Source organism: Magnolia sinica, chromosome 10 (genome assembly GCF_029962835.1).
Source record: "Magnolia sinica isolate HGM2019 chromosome 10, MsV1, whole genome shotgun sequence".
NCBI lineage: Eukaryota > Viridiplantae > Streptophyta > Magnoliopsida > Magnoliales > Magnoliaceae > Magnolia > Magnolia sinica.
In genome coordinates this window covers 6,083,709-6,103,519 of record NC_080582.1, presented here as the reverse complement: position 1 = coordinate 6,103,519, position 19,811 = coordinate 6,083,709, and the positions used below count along the sequence as shown (strand labels likewise).

General features: G+C 40.8%; 1 protein-coding gene and 1 long non-coding RNA gene across 2 annotated transcripts in view; both read left to right on the top strand.

The window, feature by feature from the left end:
• Window positions 1-10,855: 10,855 nt before the first annotated feature.
• On the top strand, window positions 10,856-13,975 carry LOC131257645 (putative disease resistance protein At1g50180). The gene is made up of 2 exons (XM_058258425.1): window positions 10,856-11,115; window positions 12,046-13,975. The coding sequence occupies exons 1-2, from the start codon at window positions 10,856-10,858 to the stop codon at window positions 13,973-13,975; spliced, it is 2,190 nt and encodes a 729-aa protein (XP_058114408.1).
• Window positions 13,976-16,672: 2,697 nt separating this feature from the next.
• LOC131257850 (uncharacterized) overlaps window positions 16,673-19,811 on the top strand; it is a 39,845-nt gene continuing 36,706 nt past the window's right edge. The window contains exon 1 of the long non-coding RNA XR_009177669.1: window positions 16,673-16,893. This is a non-coding gene — a long non-coding RNA (uncharacterized LOC131257850). The remainder of the gene's footprint in view (window positions 16,894-19,811) is intronic.

The following is a 19,811-nucleotide window of genomic DNA, read 5'->3' as shown; positions in this document are numbered from 1 at the left end:
ATGGAAGCTTTCCATCGGAGAGTCAGTTGACCATGCAAGGGCTGTAGGCAACCCTCGACCGTCTTGCGAATGCGCTACTTCTGTCCCGAGCCCTAGGCGGTGCTCTACCACCTATGGTTGCTGTACGACACAACCCCGATTATCACAGAGCACTACTAGTGGCAAACCGTAGGGCTACACCAGATGATTTAAGTTCCAGCGACGAGGACATTAATGAGGGTTTTGCCCGACGACCAATCCATGGAGGCAATCATCTAGATCGTGCTGAAAGAGACTATCGAGGTTACGCTGAACTTCCTAGTTTTAACGGTTTATTACGTATCGAAGATTTTCTCGATTGGCTAGCCGAAGTAGAGAGATATTTCGATTATATGGACGTGCCAGATCATAAAAGGGTGAAATTGGTAGCGTTTAAATTAAAATCTGGTGTTTCTGCATGGTGGGAACAATTACAACTCTCACAAGCCTGCTAGAACAAGGCACCCATCTCATCGTGGCCACGGATGAGACGCCTTCTTCGATCACGATTTCTCCCCGGTGATTATGAGGGCAGATAGTGTATCTTCAAGCAATATCAAAATTGTAGACAAGAAAATCGAACTGTCACAGATTACACTGAAGAATTTCAACGGTTGGCTACACGAAACGATCTGTCAGAATCTGAGTCACAGAAGGTGGCACGATTTATAGGTGGGTTGCGACCGATAATTCAGGACCGACTTCAGATGTACCCAGTCGGGACCGTGGATGAAGCAGTTCAATTGGCGGGTAGGGCAGAAACACAACTTGCAAGAGCTCCTGCTCGTCCATATCCTTCAAATAGACCTCCAATGACGGGTCCCACGCAGGATTCAGTACTGCCATGAGGAAAAGATCCAGTACCTCAACTTCCTACAACCGCAAACCGTGATACGGGGAGTGGCTCATCCAGACCTCAACGTGTAGCACCCACAACAGCAGGTTCGAGTAGGATTCCAAATCCTTATACTCAGCCAAGGTTGAACAATTGTTATCGCTGTGGCCAACCAGGCCACTTATCAAACATTTGTCTTCAACATCCCGCAGCGCACTTGACTATAAACGAAGGGGGCACTAAAGATGAGGCCATAGAAGAAGACCATTGCTTTAATGAACATGAACAAACCACTGAAGAAATAGCAGGTGGTGATGAAGTGACGGGCGAGGATCGTGGCGAATTTCTAGTTGTGAGGCGATTACTGTATGTCCCACGAAAGGAATTACATCCACAGCGACACAATATATTTCGTACTCGGTGCACCGTCAATGGAAAGGTCTGTGATGTGATCATAGACAGTGGTAGTAGCGAAAACATCGTCTCAAGAGTAATGGTGGACAAGTTGCGGCTACCAACGATGAAACATCCTTCCCCATACTCTATTGGCTGGATAAAAAAGGTGAATGAGACCAAGGTAACTGAACAATGCACTATCTCGTTTTCAATTGGCAAAAATTATAAGGATCAAATACTTTGTGACGTGGTCGATATGGAAGCTTGTCATATGTTACTCGGTCGACCCTGGCAGTCGGACCGTGATGCGACCCATCGGGGACGAGATAATGTCTACGTATTTGTCAAGGATAGTCGAAAAATAATCCTTGCCCCTATGGCACCAGAGAACCACCCTGAAGCCTCTAAAGTGGAGGGGAGTTCTCTCTTGACCATTTGGGATTTCATGGAGGAATCTAAGGAAACTGGCGAGGTATACGCCGTAGTAGTGAAGGGCGAGGAAGAGGAACCCTCAAACATCCCTCCAAGTTTAAGACTGTTGCTAAACGAATTCAAAGAAGTCTGGCCTGAGGATTTACCTGATGGATTGCCCCCCATGAGGGACATCCAACATCACATAGACCTCGTCCCTGGGGCTAGCCTGCCCAATCGCCCTCATTATCGGATGAGTCCGAAGGAGTGTGAGATACTTCAGGGGCAAGTGGAGGAATTGATCCGTAAGGGTCTCTTGAGAGAGAGCATGAGCCCATGTGCCGTACCAGCATTATTAACGCCAAAAAAAGATGAAAGCTGGCGCATGTGTGTCGACAGCCGAGCAATCAACAAAATTACCATCAAATATCGGTTTCCAATACCACGGTTGGACGACATGCTCGATATGTTAGAAGGGGCCAAGGTGTTCTCTAAACTAGATCTAAGGAGCGGGTACCATCAGATTCGTATTCGACCCGGTGATGAGTGGAAAACGGCATTCAAGACCAAGGAAGGGTTGTATGAGTGGCTGGTCATGCCCTTCGGCCTATCGAACGCACCAAGTACTTTTATGCGTTTAATGAATCAAGTTCTAAAACCGTTCACTGGCCGATTTGTGGTAGTATATTTTGATGACATATTGATATATAGCCAGGATGAGGCGGAGCACAGGAAACATCTCAGGCAGGTGCTACAAGTCCTACAACTTAACAAGTTGTACCTCAACTTGAAGAAGTGTAGTTTTTTAACTGACAGCCTATTGTTTCTAGGATTTGTTGTAACGTCCACAGGCATTCGTGTGGACGATGAAAAGGTGCGAGCTATTAGGGAATGGCCGATCCCGACAAACATTCATGAGGTGAGGAGTTTTCATGGGTTGGCGACTTTCTATCGTCGATTTGTGCGAGATTTTAGTACCATAGTCGCGCCTATAACAGATTGCATGAAAAAAGGACCGTTCCAGTGGACCGATAAAGCTGATAAGAGCTTTCATGAGATCAAGCATCGTTTGTCTACAACACCGGTCTTGGTGCTTCCTAATTTCGACAAGTTGTTTGAGGTTGAGTGTGACGCTTCATATGTCGGAAGTGGAGGAGTATTATCACAGGAAGGCAGGCCGGTAGCCTTCTACAGTGAGAAGCTCAGCGAAGCCCGAAAGAAGTGGTCGACTTATGAGCTTGAGTTGTACGCAGTTGTTCAGGCGCTGCGACATTGGCGGCATTATCTGATTCAAAGAGAGTTTGTTTTGTACACTGACCATCAAGCATTAAAATTTATTAATAGTCAGACTAACGTGAATCGTGTGCATGCTAGATGGGTTGTGTTTTTACAGGAATTCACGTTCGTTCTGAAGCACAAGTCAGGGCAGCAGAACAAGGTGGCTGATGCACTTAGCCGTCGTGCATCACTACTAGTTACAATGAGCAACGAAGTAGTCGGCTTCGACTGTCTCAAGGAGCTGTATGCCGAGGATGAGGACTTCAAAGATTCTTGGATGAAGTGTCAAGAAGGTCACCCCAGTGACCTTCATATACAGGACGGTTTTCTCTTCAAAGGGAATCGATTGTGCATCCCCCAAAGTTCTCTGAGGGAGCAGATTATTCAAGAGCTACATGGAGGTGGCCTTGCTGGACACCTGGGACGAGACAAGACGCGAGCTCTTGTGGAAGAGCGGTATTACTGGCTGTAATTGGTATTTGATGTGGTAAAAGCTGACAACATTGTCATGTTTGTCAGACCTCCGAGGGGCAGTCTCAGAATACGAGCCTCAACACCCTGTAACCTGTACCTAATGGTCCTTGGGAGAATTTATCAATGGACTTCGTGCTTGGTCTCCCACGAACACAACGCGGCATGGATTCGGTGTTCGTGGTGGTAGATCGTTTCTCAAAGATGGCGCACTTTATCCCATGCAAGAAGACCCTCGATGCAACACACGTGGCGAATTTATTTTTCAGGGAGGTCGTTCGGCTACACGGGGTCCCCAAGACCATTACTTCCGATCGTGACACGAAGTTCATTAGCCACTTTTGGCGAACTTTATGGAATCGATTCGATACACGACTTCAATTCAGCAGTGCTTACCACCCACAGACTAATGGGCAGACCGAAGTTGTGAATCGCACGTTGGGAAACCTCCTTCGCTGTATTTCAGGAGAAAAACCGAAGCAGTGGGATTTGGCCTTGTCTCAAGCAGAGTTTGCATTCAACAACATGGTGAACCGCTCAACAGGGAGATCACCATTCCAGATTATATACGGACGAGTGCCTCGCCAAACACTTGACTTGGTCCCTCTGCCCAAGCATCCAGGCACGAGCATTGCAGCAGAACATATGGCAGACAAGATCATGGGCATCCATGCAGAAGTGCAGACCAAGCTACATGCCTCGAACGAGAAGTACAAGGAACAAGCGGACAAGCATCGGCGACAAAAAGTGTTCGAGGTGGGCGACCGCGTTATGGTCCATCTGCGCAAAGAGAGATTTCCGACCGGAACGTACAACAAGTTGAAAAATAAAAAAATTGGACCTGTCCCAATCATCCGAAAGATTAATGATAACGCTTATATTGTTGATCTTCCAGATGACATGGCAATCTCACAGACTTTCAATGTCGCGGACCTGACCGAGTATCATGAACCAGAGCATGACGAGAACTCGAGGACGAGTTCTTTTGAAGTGGAGGAGACTGATGTAGAGCCGGTCGCGGACAGTTACATGGCCAAGATGGATCAGAAAAGGCCGGTCAACGACAGAAGTGATCCAGACCATCAAACCTTAAATCGGGTGTATCTTGCAATTCGAAATAAGTTATCTGACGTAAAATATATGATTTTGGGGTAGAACGAGCTCCTGAAGCCAACCAACCCACTATTCCGGATTGCGCAGCCCGGAATTGCGAAAAACCCCTGGATCGACGGTCGTTTCCCTGTTTTAATTTCGTTTTTACTATAAATAGTAAGTTTTAGTTTGATTATAACTCTTCATCCGTCGGGCTTTAGGAGTTGTGCCCAATGTGAAAAGAGCTTAGAATAATTAGGAGAACGGTTTGGTGAAACCAAATAGGACACTTACTATTTTTGGCCGAAAACCTTGCGCACTAGTAGACATCACGACCGTCTATAAATAGTAAGCTTACTATTTATAGTAAGTCGTGGATTCTAAGAGTTTGAGTTGTAGTTTGATTCTGATTTCTTTCCCATTGCTTGGTACCCCTATTTAAAGCGTTGTGAACTCATTTTTATTCATCAATTAATCAATTTCAAATTTATTAGAATTTATTTCTATTTTCTGTTTTCTTTCCTCGTGGATTCGAGAAGTCTCTGTGAGGAGTCCAAAGAAGCTCCGTGGATTCAGAGTAGTTATCCTCATCACGTTCATCCCTGCATCAAGAGGTAACTCGAATCTACTTACAACAAAGGCAATATCTAGTCTAGTGTGCGTTTATAGCATGGGTTAAACTACTAATGATGCTGGCATATTTAGTCAGAGATTTTCCTTCACTAGTATTATATTTTAGCTTTATATTAAAGTCAAATGAAATGCAAGCTGGTGTATATTATAGTGGTTATATATATATATATATATATCTTCTTTCAATTTATCATTTAAGAAAATAATTTTAGCATTTATGTAGTGAATTAAAACAAGAGCCATTGTTAATTATTATTATTTAATCCGACTAAATAACCTGCTTTATACCTAACTTCTTCAAAAGATAATTAATTTGAAACCAAATTCTTGCATATGTCTGCCATGTGAAGGACATTTGCCAAGATAATATTTTTTCCAGAGGTAAAAACTAATTCAAACTTTCTATGTCTGAATAGGTTTACAGTGACAACATTCCCCATTAGAAACATTTTTAATGAAGAAACCTCTTTATACTAGTTAAACAATTTGCGATTGTATCACGTGTGCTAGTACATATGACTATCCACCAACCATTGCGAGGATCAATATGAACATATTCACCTCTTCAAATAGTCATTATCTTGGAGCCTAGCCTCTTCCTTGATTTAAAGACAAATGACTTGTTGTTCCATAGAGAGTTCTTCTATTTTATATTTTCGAGATTAAACGTGACGGGGCTGGTCGTGGGAATTGGGGAACCACAAATGATGAAATTGTTCAGTGAGTGCTATCTCTTGATGATCCTAACTTATTTTGCTAGGAATCTCTATCAGCTAACTATGTTTTGATTTTGGCTATACTTCATGAGCTAAGGATGTGTTTGTATACATATTCACCTCTTCAAATAGTCATTATCTTGGAGCCTAGCCTCTTCCTTGATTTAAAGACAAATGACTTGTTGTTCCATAGAGAGTTCTTCTATTTTATATTTTATGTTGTAAGAAAATTTTGAAATCCTTTAAAAAAAGTAACAATTTATCATTCCAAGCCACTACTTGGAAGAATTTGTTTAACTAAATTCATTCATATATAATTTCATGGACTATGAGATCAAACTCATTCACCTATTTTACCACAAATTTCTCATCTACCATCTAGAATTAAAGTATCTACTGATGGTAGATTTCTTCACGTCCACATCTTAGGTTTTGTACTTCTTCTTTAGGGCTTTTTCAGATTTTAGCTGAGTTATCATAATCTCATGTAACTAGTTTGACACTGCACGAAGAATATAGTTCTTGCATATAACTGGTTCGAAAATGTTCAAAATTTAAAAGATTGGCTAACCATTATGAATTTAAAACACCACATAATGGTCACCCGTTGTGAATTTTAAATTACCTGTTCTTTTATTTTTCTTTTGAAGTACACTAGCAGGATAGTCTCGGGCTTCACTGGTCCGAGCCAGCATTTCTATCTGACAATTTTAAAATAGCCATATCACAGCATTGTCTAGCATGTATGTGAATCTTTTTTGTATCACATAAATTTTTTTTTTTTTTAAATGGCATCTGCAGATATTTTTTAATTTGGTTTGCTATGACAAAGGAAACCATAGCCTCACCTGATGAATCCACCAATAGTCCACATAAAAAATGATAACAACATAAAACAAAGGAGATCCAAGCCAACCATTGGGTGGGTCTCATGGGCCGAATTTTTTGGGCTAAGGCCGGCTAGTTCATCATAGGGACCAATCTGTAAACATTGTGCATCCTTGATATAAAGTGGGTCACGGACACTTTCATGGCTAGGATGGACTAGAGAAGGCCCGATCGGAGGAGGAAATGATTCGGACCATCGAACCTTAAAACATTTGTATCTCGCAAACCGGAATAAGTTTTTGACATATAATATATGATTTTGGGTAGGAGAAGCTACTTTAGCCAACCAACCTTGCTATGCTGGGTTCCCATGTTGGATTTGCGAGATTCCATCAGATCGACGGACGAATTTCCGAAGCATTAAGAGATGAATCAAGCAAAGTATGCCAATCGTACAACCAAGCCCAATCACAAAGACTTGAATTTAACGTGGAAAAACCCTTTCGGGAAAAAAAAATACCATGGTACAAAGCGATAGATATCCTATATGAAAGCAAAAATTACAAGAGAAAGAGATTACCCGATTCAAAGAAGCCTCGAATCACCCAAGCTACACCCTTGAAACCCTATGAATGAATTAGAAAGCTCATGATACCCCCTATTCTTGATTACACCCATATATATAGCCTCTAGGTGAATCACAATCGAAATAAGAAATAAATCCTGCACTTACGCAATTTTGTGTAATTTCTGCAATAGTTTGATAGCACCTTCGATGGCATCGAGTTGTCATCAACAGACCTATTAATTTACAAATTTAAGACACATTAATCAACAATCTCCACCATGTCTTGATTCCATTCTTTATAGCCCATTTTTCCTCATCTCTAATTCTTGCCTTGCATCATAGCTCTACTATCGCTTCTTGTGCATCCTCCATCTTCCTTTTATGCTTTCGCCAAGCTAGAGAAGTTGGATAGAACTTGAACTTCTTCTAAGGAAACTACCTTAGTGAGCATGTCCATTGAATTCAAGCTGATGTGAATCTTCTCCAAAGTTACGCCTCCTTCACCTTCATGCCCCGCTCGTTCATGTGACCTAGACGTGCATGCCATATACGTGCAGACATGCGTTACAAACATTGTAGCTCTACCCGATGAAGTGCTCCCGATCAACCTACAAAGATTCCCATTTCCTTTGTGTCTTTATGACTATGAGTGCCCCCCTTTGAGACTTTAATGACATGATCAAAGCCGGTGAACTTGCACCCAAGTGCCTCGAGTGCTTCAAGAGATTCTAAGCTCTTCTACATCTCAGGAACATGTCTTACCTTAGTCAAGGTATGCTCTATGCCATCAAATATCTTTATGTGCACCAATCCAACACCCACCACATTATAGGCATTGTCATTGCCCATAAATACTTGGCCACCATCGCCACACTTTCTATAGTGGTGAACCAACTCCGATGAGGAGTCATGTGATATGAAACCCCAGTGTCCAAAATCCACTCATCCTTACGATCATCTTAAAAGTGTCTAACCATAGATACTAACAACATGTCACTTCCACTCGTACCTTCATCGGACTCGGTAGTGTTAGCCTCCCTAGAAGAAGCCTCTGAGTTCTCTCTTCTTACCTTAGGATTAGTACAATCCTTCTTCATATGCCCAGACATCCTACAATTACAGCACTTCAACTTTCCTTTGCCCTTGCCTTTGGATTTGGATTTCGATTGAGAAAATCCAGTGTCTCGCTCAGAGTTCTACCCCTTCGTAACCAATGCATCAGTAGAGGCGCCCATGTCCCTGTTTTTCTTTCTCATCGTCTTTCTTTGAAGGGCTAAGATAACTGTATCGAAACTAAGGTTCGATCTATCGGTGCACAACGAGTCCTTGAATTACTCATACGAAGTCGAGAGATAATTCAACAAGATGCATGCCTGATCCTCATCTTTTGATCACTTCCTCCACATCCAGCAATTTGCAAATCATCTTGTTAAAGTTACTAATGTGGGCCTCAACATCACTTACCTCCGTCATCTTCAGATTGAACAATTGAAGCTTTAAGTATAGGCGATTCTCAAGAGATTTCTTCACATAGATGTCCTCTAACTTCACCTGAAAACCTGTTGCGGTTTCTCTCTCATGACATTATAGAGGACCTCATCCGTGAGACACAATTGGATAAAGGTTCTCGCTTTCTTATATATCTTGTTTCATTCTTCATCTATCAAAGATTCTGGTCATTTCTCAAGGAACGCATCATCTAATTCGTGTCGAAGTAGGAGATCACCATCCCGACCTTCTATAATTCAAAGTTATTTTTCTTGGAATATTTCTCAACATCAAAATTAGGATTGACAGCCATTAATACTCACCGATATACAACCCTAACATAAAGTGTATGCTCTAATACCACTTGTTGGGAGACCATGAAAGCACATAGAGATGAATCAAGTAGAGAATTCCAATAGAAAAATCAAGCACAATCATAAATACTCTGAATTTAAAGTGAAAAAACCTTTTCAGTAAAAAAGCACAACATAAAGTGGCATATATTACTATGAAAGTAGAAAATACAAGAGATAGAGATTACCCAATTCAAATAAGCATCGAATCACCCAAGTTATACCCTTAAAACCCTAGGAACGAATTAGAAAGTTGATATATATATATATATATATATATATATATATATATATATATATATATATATATATATATATATATATATATATATATAGGAACACAAATCCTGCACCGACGCAGTGCATAGTTTTTACGTGATCGTTTGATGGTACTTGATGGCATCAACAAACAATCGATGGTATTGAACAAAACACTAAACCAGTCATATCTCTCATGGGCAGAAGTGATCTGGACCGTCGGAACCTTCTCACAAAGCGGAATGAGTGTTTTGACGTATCATATATGATTTTAGGGTAGGAGAAGCTACTTTAGCCCGCTAACCCGCTATTCTGGGGTGTCCATGCCGGATTTGTGAGATCCCATCAGATCGGTGGTCAAAAGTCCATTTTATTTACGTTTTTACTATAAATAGTAAGTTTTAGTTTGATTATAATTAACTTTTGATCCTTTGAGTTTTAGGAGTTGTGCCCAACATGAAAAGGGCTTAGAAAAATTAGGAGAATAATGTGCTTAGGCCAAATTGGTCACTTACTATTTTTTGGTCGAAAACAATGAAGTCTAGTAGGAATCATGACCATCTACTATTTATAGTAAGTCACGTTTTTAAGGAGTTTGAGTCTAAAAATTGAAGCATTTCTTCAAACAATTAACGCATAGTCAGAATTTTAGTGTTTACTGACCAACATGCTATCTAGTCAGAATTACAGAAGGTTATATTTGCACTGCATAACACTATTGAATTATGTGACATCCTGATTCCCAAAAACACCAAGGGATAAGGAAAAATCTGAGGAAGCATTTTCAGTTGAAGAATGTTCTAGTTAGGTTTTAACAAAATCAGCCCGTTGCTAGCAACTATGATCCAACTAAACATTTTGAGCAAAGCCAGAGATGCAGAGACTATGCATTGCAAGAAAGTACAATAATTATATGCATGAGTCTTATATAAATATATAAATTTCATAAAAGTAAGACATTATATCACTTAGATATTCCATTATCTTCACAAGAAACTTGTAATGAAGACCACGAAAGCCACCATTTAAATCCAAAGCAATCCTTTAAACAAATCTTCTTATCATAATCGAATTAAGTCATAAGCAATAAACTAATTAAATTCCTTATTTGTCATAGAGCCCAGATTAGCTTAAGCTCACAAGCTGCATCTTTGTTTCCTATAGCTCCCCACAGTAGAAATGGGGATTATATATATATATATATATATATATATATATATATATATATATATATATATATATATATATATATATATATATATATATATATTTGTTTTTGTGTTTTTAGTAATCATAGTGCATAATAAAGGAAGGAGTGAAGAAAGAGATAAAGCAAGGAGAGGTTAAAACAAGATGCAAAAGATAAATTGAACAAGCTAAGCATTTTATTCAAGTGACCAAGAAGGCAAACGTTCTATAGGTAGTGGATGAATTGGAGTTCTCTCCATCCCAAATTCAAAGAAGGAGAAGTTTTCATTAATTCAGCAGAAAGTGAAACAAGTGTGTTGCAATGGCTGAGGCTGTTCTTTCCTTTTTTGTTCAAAAATTGGGCGAGCAACTCGTCCATGAAGTGGAGCTCCTCACTGGAGTTCATGATGATGTTGTGTGGATCAGGAATGAGCTCCAAACCATGAGAGCTTTCTTAAAGGACGCTGATCGAAGAAAGGACAGGGAGGAACTTGTGGAGGCTTGGATTACCCAAGTAAGGTACTCAGTCTTCAATGCCGAAGATGCAGTTGATGAGTTCATGATCCGAATGGATTCTCAGGCGTAAAATATATGGTTTTGGGGTAGAACGAGCTACTTTAGCCAACCAACCCCACTAGGCCGGGTTATGCAAGTTGGATTTGCGAAATATCCTGTATCGATGGTCGTTTCCTGTTTTAATTTCATTTTTACTATAAATAGTAAGTTTACTATTTATAGTAAGTCGCAGATTCTAGGAGTTTTAGTTGTAGTTTGATTCGATTTCTTTCTCATTGCTTAGTACCCTATTTAAAGGGTTGTAACTTATTTTTATTAATTAATTAATCAATTTTGAATTTATTTCTATTTTTGCTTTCTTTCCTCGTGGATTCGAGAAGTCTTTACGAGGAGTCCAGAGAAGCTCGTGGATTCGGAGTAGTTATCCTCATCATGTTCATCACTACGGGAGGAACTTGTGGAGGCTTGGATGACGTAGGGAGGACGTGAGGTCGAGCACCGTCTTTCTCAAGAGGATATCCATTCCGAATCTACGGAACTTCTTTGGACTCCTTACAGAGACTTCTTGAATCCACGAGGAAAGAAAGCAGGAAATAGAAGTAAATTCTAATAAATTTAAATTTAATTAATGAATCCATAAAAACAAGTTCACAACCCTTTAAATAGGGGTACTAGGCAATGGGAAAGAAATCAGAATCAAACTACAACTAAAACTCCTAGAATTCATGACTTATTATTTATAGACGGTCGTGATGTCTACTAGTGTGCAAGGTTTTCGGCTAAAAATAGTAAGTGTCCTATTTGGCTTCACCAAACTGATCTCCTAATTATTCTAAGCTCTTTTCATGTTGGGCGCAACTCCTAAAGCCCGACGGATGAAGAGTTATAATCAAACTAAAACTTACTATTTATAGTAAAAATGAAATTAAAACAGGAAAATGACCGTCGATCCAGGGGTTTTTCACAATTCCGAGCTGCATAACCTGGCATAGCTAGGTTGAGTGAGCAAGTCATCCATGAAGTGGAGCTCCTCACTGGAGTTCATGATGATGTTGAGTGGATCAGGAAAGAGCTCCAAACCATTAGAGCTTTCTTAAAGGACGCCGATCAAAGAAAGGAGAGGGAGGAAGTTGTGGCGGCTTGGATTACCCAAGTAAGGTACTTAGTCTTCAATGCCGAAGATGCAGTCGATGAGTTCATGATCCGAATGGAGTCACAACGGGGTCTTCAGAATGTACACATGGGCTGCATTCTCTTTCAAGCCTTCTTCATAAAGCACTTAAAAGTTCTACAACAAAACAATAAACGAATTCAAAAAATTAGAAAGGAGGTGAAGGAGATTCAAGAAATAGGTGATCGATTTGGGTTACAGGCTGCATTTCAGGAAGGGAGTAGTTCATATGCTACTGATGGTGGGAATCGAGATCCAGGAGTTGCCGCTTCTTGGGTCGAAGAAGCAGACATCGTGGGGCTTGAGAACTATGTCATGAAACTTGGGCAATTGTTGCTGAGAGAAGAGGAGATACAACAGCGTGCTGTCATTTCAATTGTTGGTATGGGTGGTCTGGGGAAGACTACTCTTGCAAAGAGATTCTATAGAACTGCAACGACAAGTTTTGATTGCCATGCATGGATTTATGTGTCTCAATCATTCCAAAAGAAGAATATCTTGAAGCGCATGCTTGAAGGATTTTATGAGAGTAGGAAGGAGGCGGCTCCAAATCATGTGGAGACATTGGATGAGACAAACATAGCAAAGATGATCAACGACTACTTGCAAGGAAAAAGGTACGCTCTGTTCCTTGATGATATATGGGATACTAGTGTTTGGGAAGATGTGAAACATGCTTTGCCTCATGAGGGTGGAAGCAAGATCATCTTCACGACTCGCAGTGAAAATAGAGCCCGTCCTGTCCATGAGAAGTTCCATATACACAAAGTGAAGCCATTATCTTATGAATTGGCTTGGGAACTCTTCCAAAAAAAGGTATTTCTGAACCAAGACACTCAAGGAACTTGTCCGCAACACTTAGTCGAAGTGGGAAATGCCATGGTCAAAAGATGCAAAGGGTTACCACTCGCCATTGTGGTAATTGGTGGCCTCATGTCAAAGAAGAGCACTGATCCAGCTGAATGGAATGATGTGCTTGAAAATCTTGATTCGGAACTGAAAGATAATGAAGATCTTGCAAGATTAAATCGAGCCCTGTTAACGAGTTACAACTATTTACCTTTTTACCTCAAATATTGTTTCTTGTATTGTGGTCTATTTCCAGAGGATTATGTGTTTAAGAGAAAGAAGCTGATTCGCATGTGGCTGGCCGAGGGCTTCATTGAGGAACATCCACGGAAGACACCTGAAGAAGTTTCAAGTAATTACTTTGCTCAGCTCATTGATAGGAACCTGCTCCAACCTGTCATTGATGAGAGAAAAGGGGAATTGAAAGCATGTCAAGTGCATGACCTCATGCGTGACGTTGCTGTTCACATGTTTAAGAAGGAAGAATTCGCAGCAATCCTAACAAGCCGAAGAAATAATTTTGAAGAAGCGCAACGTCGGTTGGCCATCCAAAACGCTGCAATTGATATTCCAAGAAGCATGCCTGAATTGAATACTCGGTCACTTCTTGTATTTAACGACCAGGAATTTCCCTCTTCCTCTTTCTGTAGAATGTTTTCAAAATTCAAATTTTTGAGGGTATTAGATCTAGAAGGCACTAAAATAAAGATTTTGCCGAATGAAGTTGGAGGGTTGATTCACTTACGGTATTTGAGCTTGAGGAGGACACAGATTGAGGAACTCCCTGTTTCATTGCAAAGACTGCACAACCTACAGACGCTGGAAGTTAGAGATTCCCAATTGAAAGGTTTACCCACTGGAATAGATGCTTACGAAATTGAGGCATCTTTATTTAAAGAAATTTAGAGACAACAGGGGATTCTATAAGATGCCTAAGCGAACAGCCAGTTTAAGCAATCTCCAAACACTATCAGGTGCATCAGTTGACAGTGGCTTTTCGAGAGAGTTGGGTTACTTAACCCAACTTAAGGGACTATCAATTGGAGACGTAAAAGGGGAAGATTGTAGACAACTATGTGATTCCATTAGTCAGTTGAAATGGTTGCGATCTCTCAAAATAGCGGGCCAGGGGCAAGATGAAGAAGTCGATTTACAAGAATTGTCGCAGCCTCCACAGTACCTTGAGAAGCTTTATTTGGCATGTGTGATGAAAGAGTTTCCCCAATGGGTTGGTTCACACAACTGTCTCCGGGGGATAATACTGACGAATAGCCAATTTGAGAAAGATCCACTTATTACCCTTGGACAGTTACCCAATCTGGTGTGCTTAGGTCTCAGTAATGCTTACGTAGGGAAGCAGATTAATTGCACGTCTGGAGGATTCCCGAAGCTCAGATTCATGGGAATCGTAGGTATGAAAGTATTGGAAGAGTGGAGTAGAATAGAGGAGGGTACAATGAAATCTCTCCAGTATCTCGTTATTGACAGTTGTCCAAAGCTAAAGATGCTCCCAGATGGCTTTCAGCACCTCGCTGCCATCAAACAACTATATTTAGAAGGCATGTCAGAAGAATTCATGAAGAGGGTAAGGAGAGGCGGAGATGACCATTTCAAAGTGCGTCACATCCCTGTAATTAAGACAATGGGTGAAGATGGTGATGGGAAATACATATTTGAAACACTCTCGTAAGGAGAAAAGAACTAATACCGTCATCTATGCAGGCAGTGCTGTCTTCGCAAGGAGGTACAACAATCTCTCTCTCTCTCTCTCTCTCTCTCTCTCTCTCCAGTATTGTAGGGCGCGGCTTAAGTGGATACTTGGATCCACGGAGGTGGGTGGATCCCCTTACTGTGGGGCCCACGGTAATGTATTATCCTTAAATCCCCACCGTCCATCCGTTTTTCAGATCATTTTAATGCATGTTACAATAAATGAAGCAGATGAAGATCTTAGGTAGATCACACCACAGGAAACATTGTTGATTGAATTCCCAGCATTAAATGCTTCTCGGGGCCACCAGAATGTTTATTTACCATCCAACTTATTGATAAAGTCACAGAGATCTAGATAAAGGTGGCACAAAAATATCAATTCATTCGAAACTTTTGCAACTCTTACCAAGTTTTTAATGGTCGATCACCACTGTTTTTTGTAGTGTGGTCCACTTGACATTTTGATCTACTTAATTTTTAGGATCTTTACTTAAAATGGGTTGGCAAAACGGATGGATGGCATGGATGAAGAGGAAAACACAAATATAAGCTTGATCCAAAAGTACTGTGGGGCATATATGTTTCACTTGAGCTTTTGAATTCTTAATTTTTTTTTGGCTTATACCAAAAAAATCAATGAATTGGCAAAATGGATGAACGGTGTGGATAACATATACATTACAGTGGGCCACACTGCTCCCAAGCGGTGTTGGGGTCACCCCCAATCCACAAAGATCACATTGCTCTGACATTTGGTTTTCTGTTCGGCTGACACTGTGTGACCTGATCAACAGGTTGGATGGAAAATAAACATTATAGTGGGCCTTAGGAAGTTTTTAATGGCAAGCGTCCAATTACCACTGTTTCCTGTGGTGTGGTACACCCGAGATTTTGATATAACTCATTTTTGGGCTTGTGCACTAAATGAACTGGAAAAATAGATAGCCGGTGTAGATAAGACAAATACATCATGGTGGTGCCCACAAAGTATTTCCAGCACTGGAGCTCGTACGGGAGGGATTCCTACCCGAGACGAGTCCGTCTGATGGAAGCGAATTGGTTGACTACCACAACACCACCTGGTCCAGATCCTACCATGATGTATATGTTTTATATCCATGCCATCTATCCACTTTGTCAGCTCATTTTAGGACATGAGCCCAAAAATGAAACAGATCCAACGCTCAAGTAGACCACACCAAAAGAATCAGTAGAGATAATGACACTTACCCTTGAAACCTTTCTAAGGCCTATCGTAAGATGTTTATTTGTCATCCAACCTATAGATAAGGCAGTTCAGCCTGGATGAAGAGGAAAACACAAATATAAGCTTGATCCAAAAATACTATGACTCTAAGAACTTTTTAATGGTGGACATTCAATCACCGCTGCTAAAAAAATTGAGTTGGCAAAATGGATGGACGGTGGGGATATAAAACATATACATTACGGGTGGGCCACACAGGGCCCAAGCAGTGTTGGGGTCACCCCCAATCCACAAAGATCACATGGCTCTGACATTTGGTTTTTTGTTCAGTTGAATGTGGACCACTGCTCTATTTCCTTCTTGATTGCCAAGTTCTACCAGGCAGATCGGAGGATTCAGATTATTTAATCTAAGAGATTGTGGGGACCCCATTCATGATCTAGTGCATTAGACTAATGGTCTAGCCTGTTGAGCAATGGACCCAACTTCCATGGACTAAAAGACGTTTTCCATTCTTTGTTTTTTTTTCTTTTTCTTTTTCTTTTTCTTTTTACATAATAAAGTTCTTTTTGCCCCAGCTGAGTTGTATATGGTTTTATGTTCAATGGATAAGGAGGTGGTTGATTTCATTGTACTCTTGGAGCGGCTTCATGGCTACCACCGTTCGCAAGGTTAGAAGGAAGGAAAAGTCCAGTCAATTTTCTGTCCGCCCTTTTTTTGTGTTGCTATTTCAGTTATCATCACAGAGAGCTTGCGTCACACCGCTTTCATGTGACATTATGCTACTGCTTATAAGGTATTGGCTTTCACGTGGCAAGTGAGTAGGAATAGGTGCTTAGAGACTGATGGCTTGTTCCTAGCATGGCATGACAGTCAGATTTGGAAAAAAAAAAAAAAAGGTAGGGTGTTGTTGGCTTTGTTTGCCAGTGTTTTTAGAATAAAAGTAGAGTTGTCTCTGTATTATTTTCTAGTGCCAATTGATGTATTCTGGGATGGGCTTCTAGTTTAGAAGCTCTTGACAAGTGTATCTTTCTTTCTTGATTTGGGCTGACATTATTGTTTATATATGTGTGGGTCTGTGTGTGGTGTTTTTCTAATAAAATTCCAGTACTTGTCAAAAGAAAATGTTCGAATGAGTTTTTACTTATACAGTTGTCTAAGGTATATAATCTTTTATGAATATCATGCTGAAAGGATCACATATTGCAAGGTTAAACAGGCTAGAATTGTATGGGATCATGAGCCATATGGGTCCATGGATACTTTTTTTAGACACATGGACCTCAAACCAGGCCATATTCAATGTTGTTATCATTACAAACTAGGACATCCACCAAATCTGCACGTCAGGTGGTGTATCCATGGGGCCTTATAGGTTAGATCTGATATCATCTAAATGCATAACATGTGGACCACAACATGTGCAGATTTAGAATGGACAGAGTCTACAGTGCACCTGGCTCCATGGGCCACAAGACGTGATAATCATCAGGTCACTTGAAGAACCACCATGATGTATGTGTTTTATCCATGCTGTCCATCCATTTTTCTAGCTCGTTTTAGAGCTTGAGGCTAAAAATGAGGTAGATCTAAATCTAATATCCACCACACCATGGGAAACAGTGGGGATTGAACACTTACAGGTGAAAATTTTTTAGGGGCCACAGAAATTTTGGATCAAGCTGATAATTTGTGTTTTCCCCTCATCCTGGTCTCTATGACATTATCAACAGGTTGGATGTCAAATAAACATTATAGTGGGTGCTAGGAAGTTTTTAATTGAATATGCGGATCTCTGTCCATCAGACCATTGAGTTGGCCCGACCCTTATTCTGGCAGTAGTTGGGCCCTTTTTGTTCATCTGATTGTCCTTTGCAAGAATTCCGAATGCGGCCAGCTTTAGTATGAATGGTTAAAGAGAAAAGGGTTTTAGTTAAAATGTAACCTGCATTTCAGCCCTAACAATTATTAGGACCGGATTGCGACATACCCCTGCCCGTCTCTAGCTAGGAATGGGCTAGAGCTTTGAGTGCCACCTTGATGTATGGGTCTTATCCACACTATCCATCAATTTTTTTTAGTATCATTTTAGGGTACATGCCTAAAAATGAGGCAGGTACAAGGCCCAAGTGAACCACACGATGGGAAGCAAAAGTGATAATTCTCACTATTGAAACTTTCTAGGACCCACCCTGATGTTTATTTGCCAGCCAACCTATTCGTAAAGTTACATAGACCTAGATGAAGAGAAAACACAAAACTTCTTTGGCCCACAAGAAGTTTTCAACCTTAAGAGTTTAATCCCCATTGTGTAGTCCATTTGAGCCTTGTATCTGAAAATTAGGTTTATGCCCTAAAATAATAGGAAAGAAAAAACAAAAACTTGTTCACTCCCCAAGTATAGGGTTGTGATGTAGTAATAAACTCGGTAAGACCGAGGTCGAATCCACAGGGACTGAAACTTGTACGTTTTCTGAAACTAGGTAGTAATAGAACTAGCTTAAGATGCAATCAAAATCAAATGTAAATTGATGAATAATGGGGAGAGATTAATGTAAAACTTTAAGGAATTCAGAGGAAGAAAACTAGGGATTCAGAGGATCCACTTATCTTCATCCAGTTGAAGGGTATAACCATCAAACTGAACTTCCTTTGATATAGTTTTCAAGAGATAAAAGGTATATAAATTAGAATGGATTCCATCACCATACCATGCCCAGGAGACAAAGTAAACAACAGAATTAAACTAATTAACAACCAACCAATAATGTATGAGGATCAGGAAGGGTACTGTCATCCTACCATGCCCATGGGACAATGATGAACAACAGGGGTTCCTGACTTCATGAACATAAAAAGGGAAAAGAAATACTCAAAGCCATTGCAAACCCATTGTAATTTCAGTCACAACAGACCATAAAAGACTAAGAAAAATATTCCTTTAATAATCAACTAGATCAAATTCAGTTTATGAATTAAAGGCACAATGTAAAATCTCCCATCTCGCTACAGGCTTCACCTCTTAGCCCTAGCTAAGAGGTTTAGCCACACATGAATGGGCTAAATTCAAAATCAACAACAGAAGAAGGAGAAAGGAAATAGGAAAAAAAACCAGGTCCAAGTCCAGCCCAAGCCTCGCTCCACGTTCGTCTTCCTTCTCAATCCATTCTCATCTCCAAAACCAATCCCTTTGGATCTTTCCCTGACGTCCAGCAAAAAGCTCTCTGTTCCAGCCAAAACCCCAACTGAGCTCCCTCTCACCAAGCTCAGCTCACGTCCTGAAAAACCAAGCCAAGCTCCTTTTCTTCCACGTTCCTTGGTTGGCCTCCACGTTCCTCCAAGCTTTTTCCTTCCTTTTTCCAAAACTCCTCCCCCCTTCCTTCCTTTCCTTTTTTTCTCTTTATAGAGCTATCATCCGGGACGGATTTCCGCACTCCCTGCGGAAGTTTCACGAGAGGAAGACTCCTTACACGACAAGGCCGGTGCGTAGGCCTTTCCGCAGCCAAGAAAACGGAAGAAAAACTTCCACTCCCTCATTTTCTTTCCAAATAAATAACGTCACTTGGGAAATATTTGGACGAGATACACGATGGACGGTTTGGATCATACCTCTGATCAACTATGGTGGGCCAGAACCGCACGGAAAACCCGATTTTTCCGGACGCAAAAATAGAGGAGCGTCATTGACGCTATGACGATGGTGGGGCCCCCTTCAGTGTTTTTCTGGGAAATCCAAGCCGTCCATTGGATTCAGGATGAAAAACTGTTCAGGAAAGGATAGTTTTGGTTAGATTTCAGTGTGGCCCACAAGCTGGTTCAGTC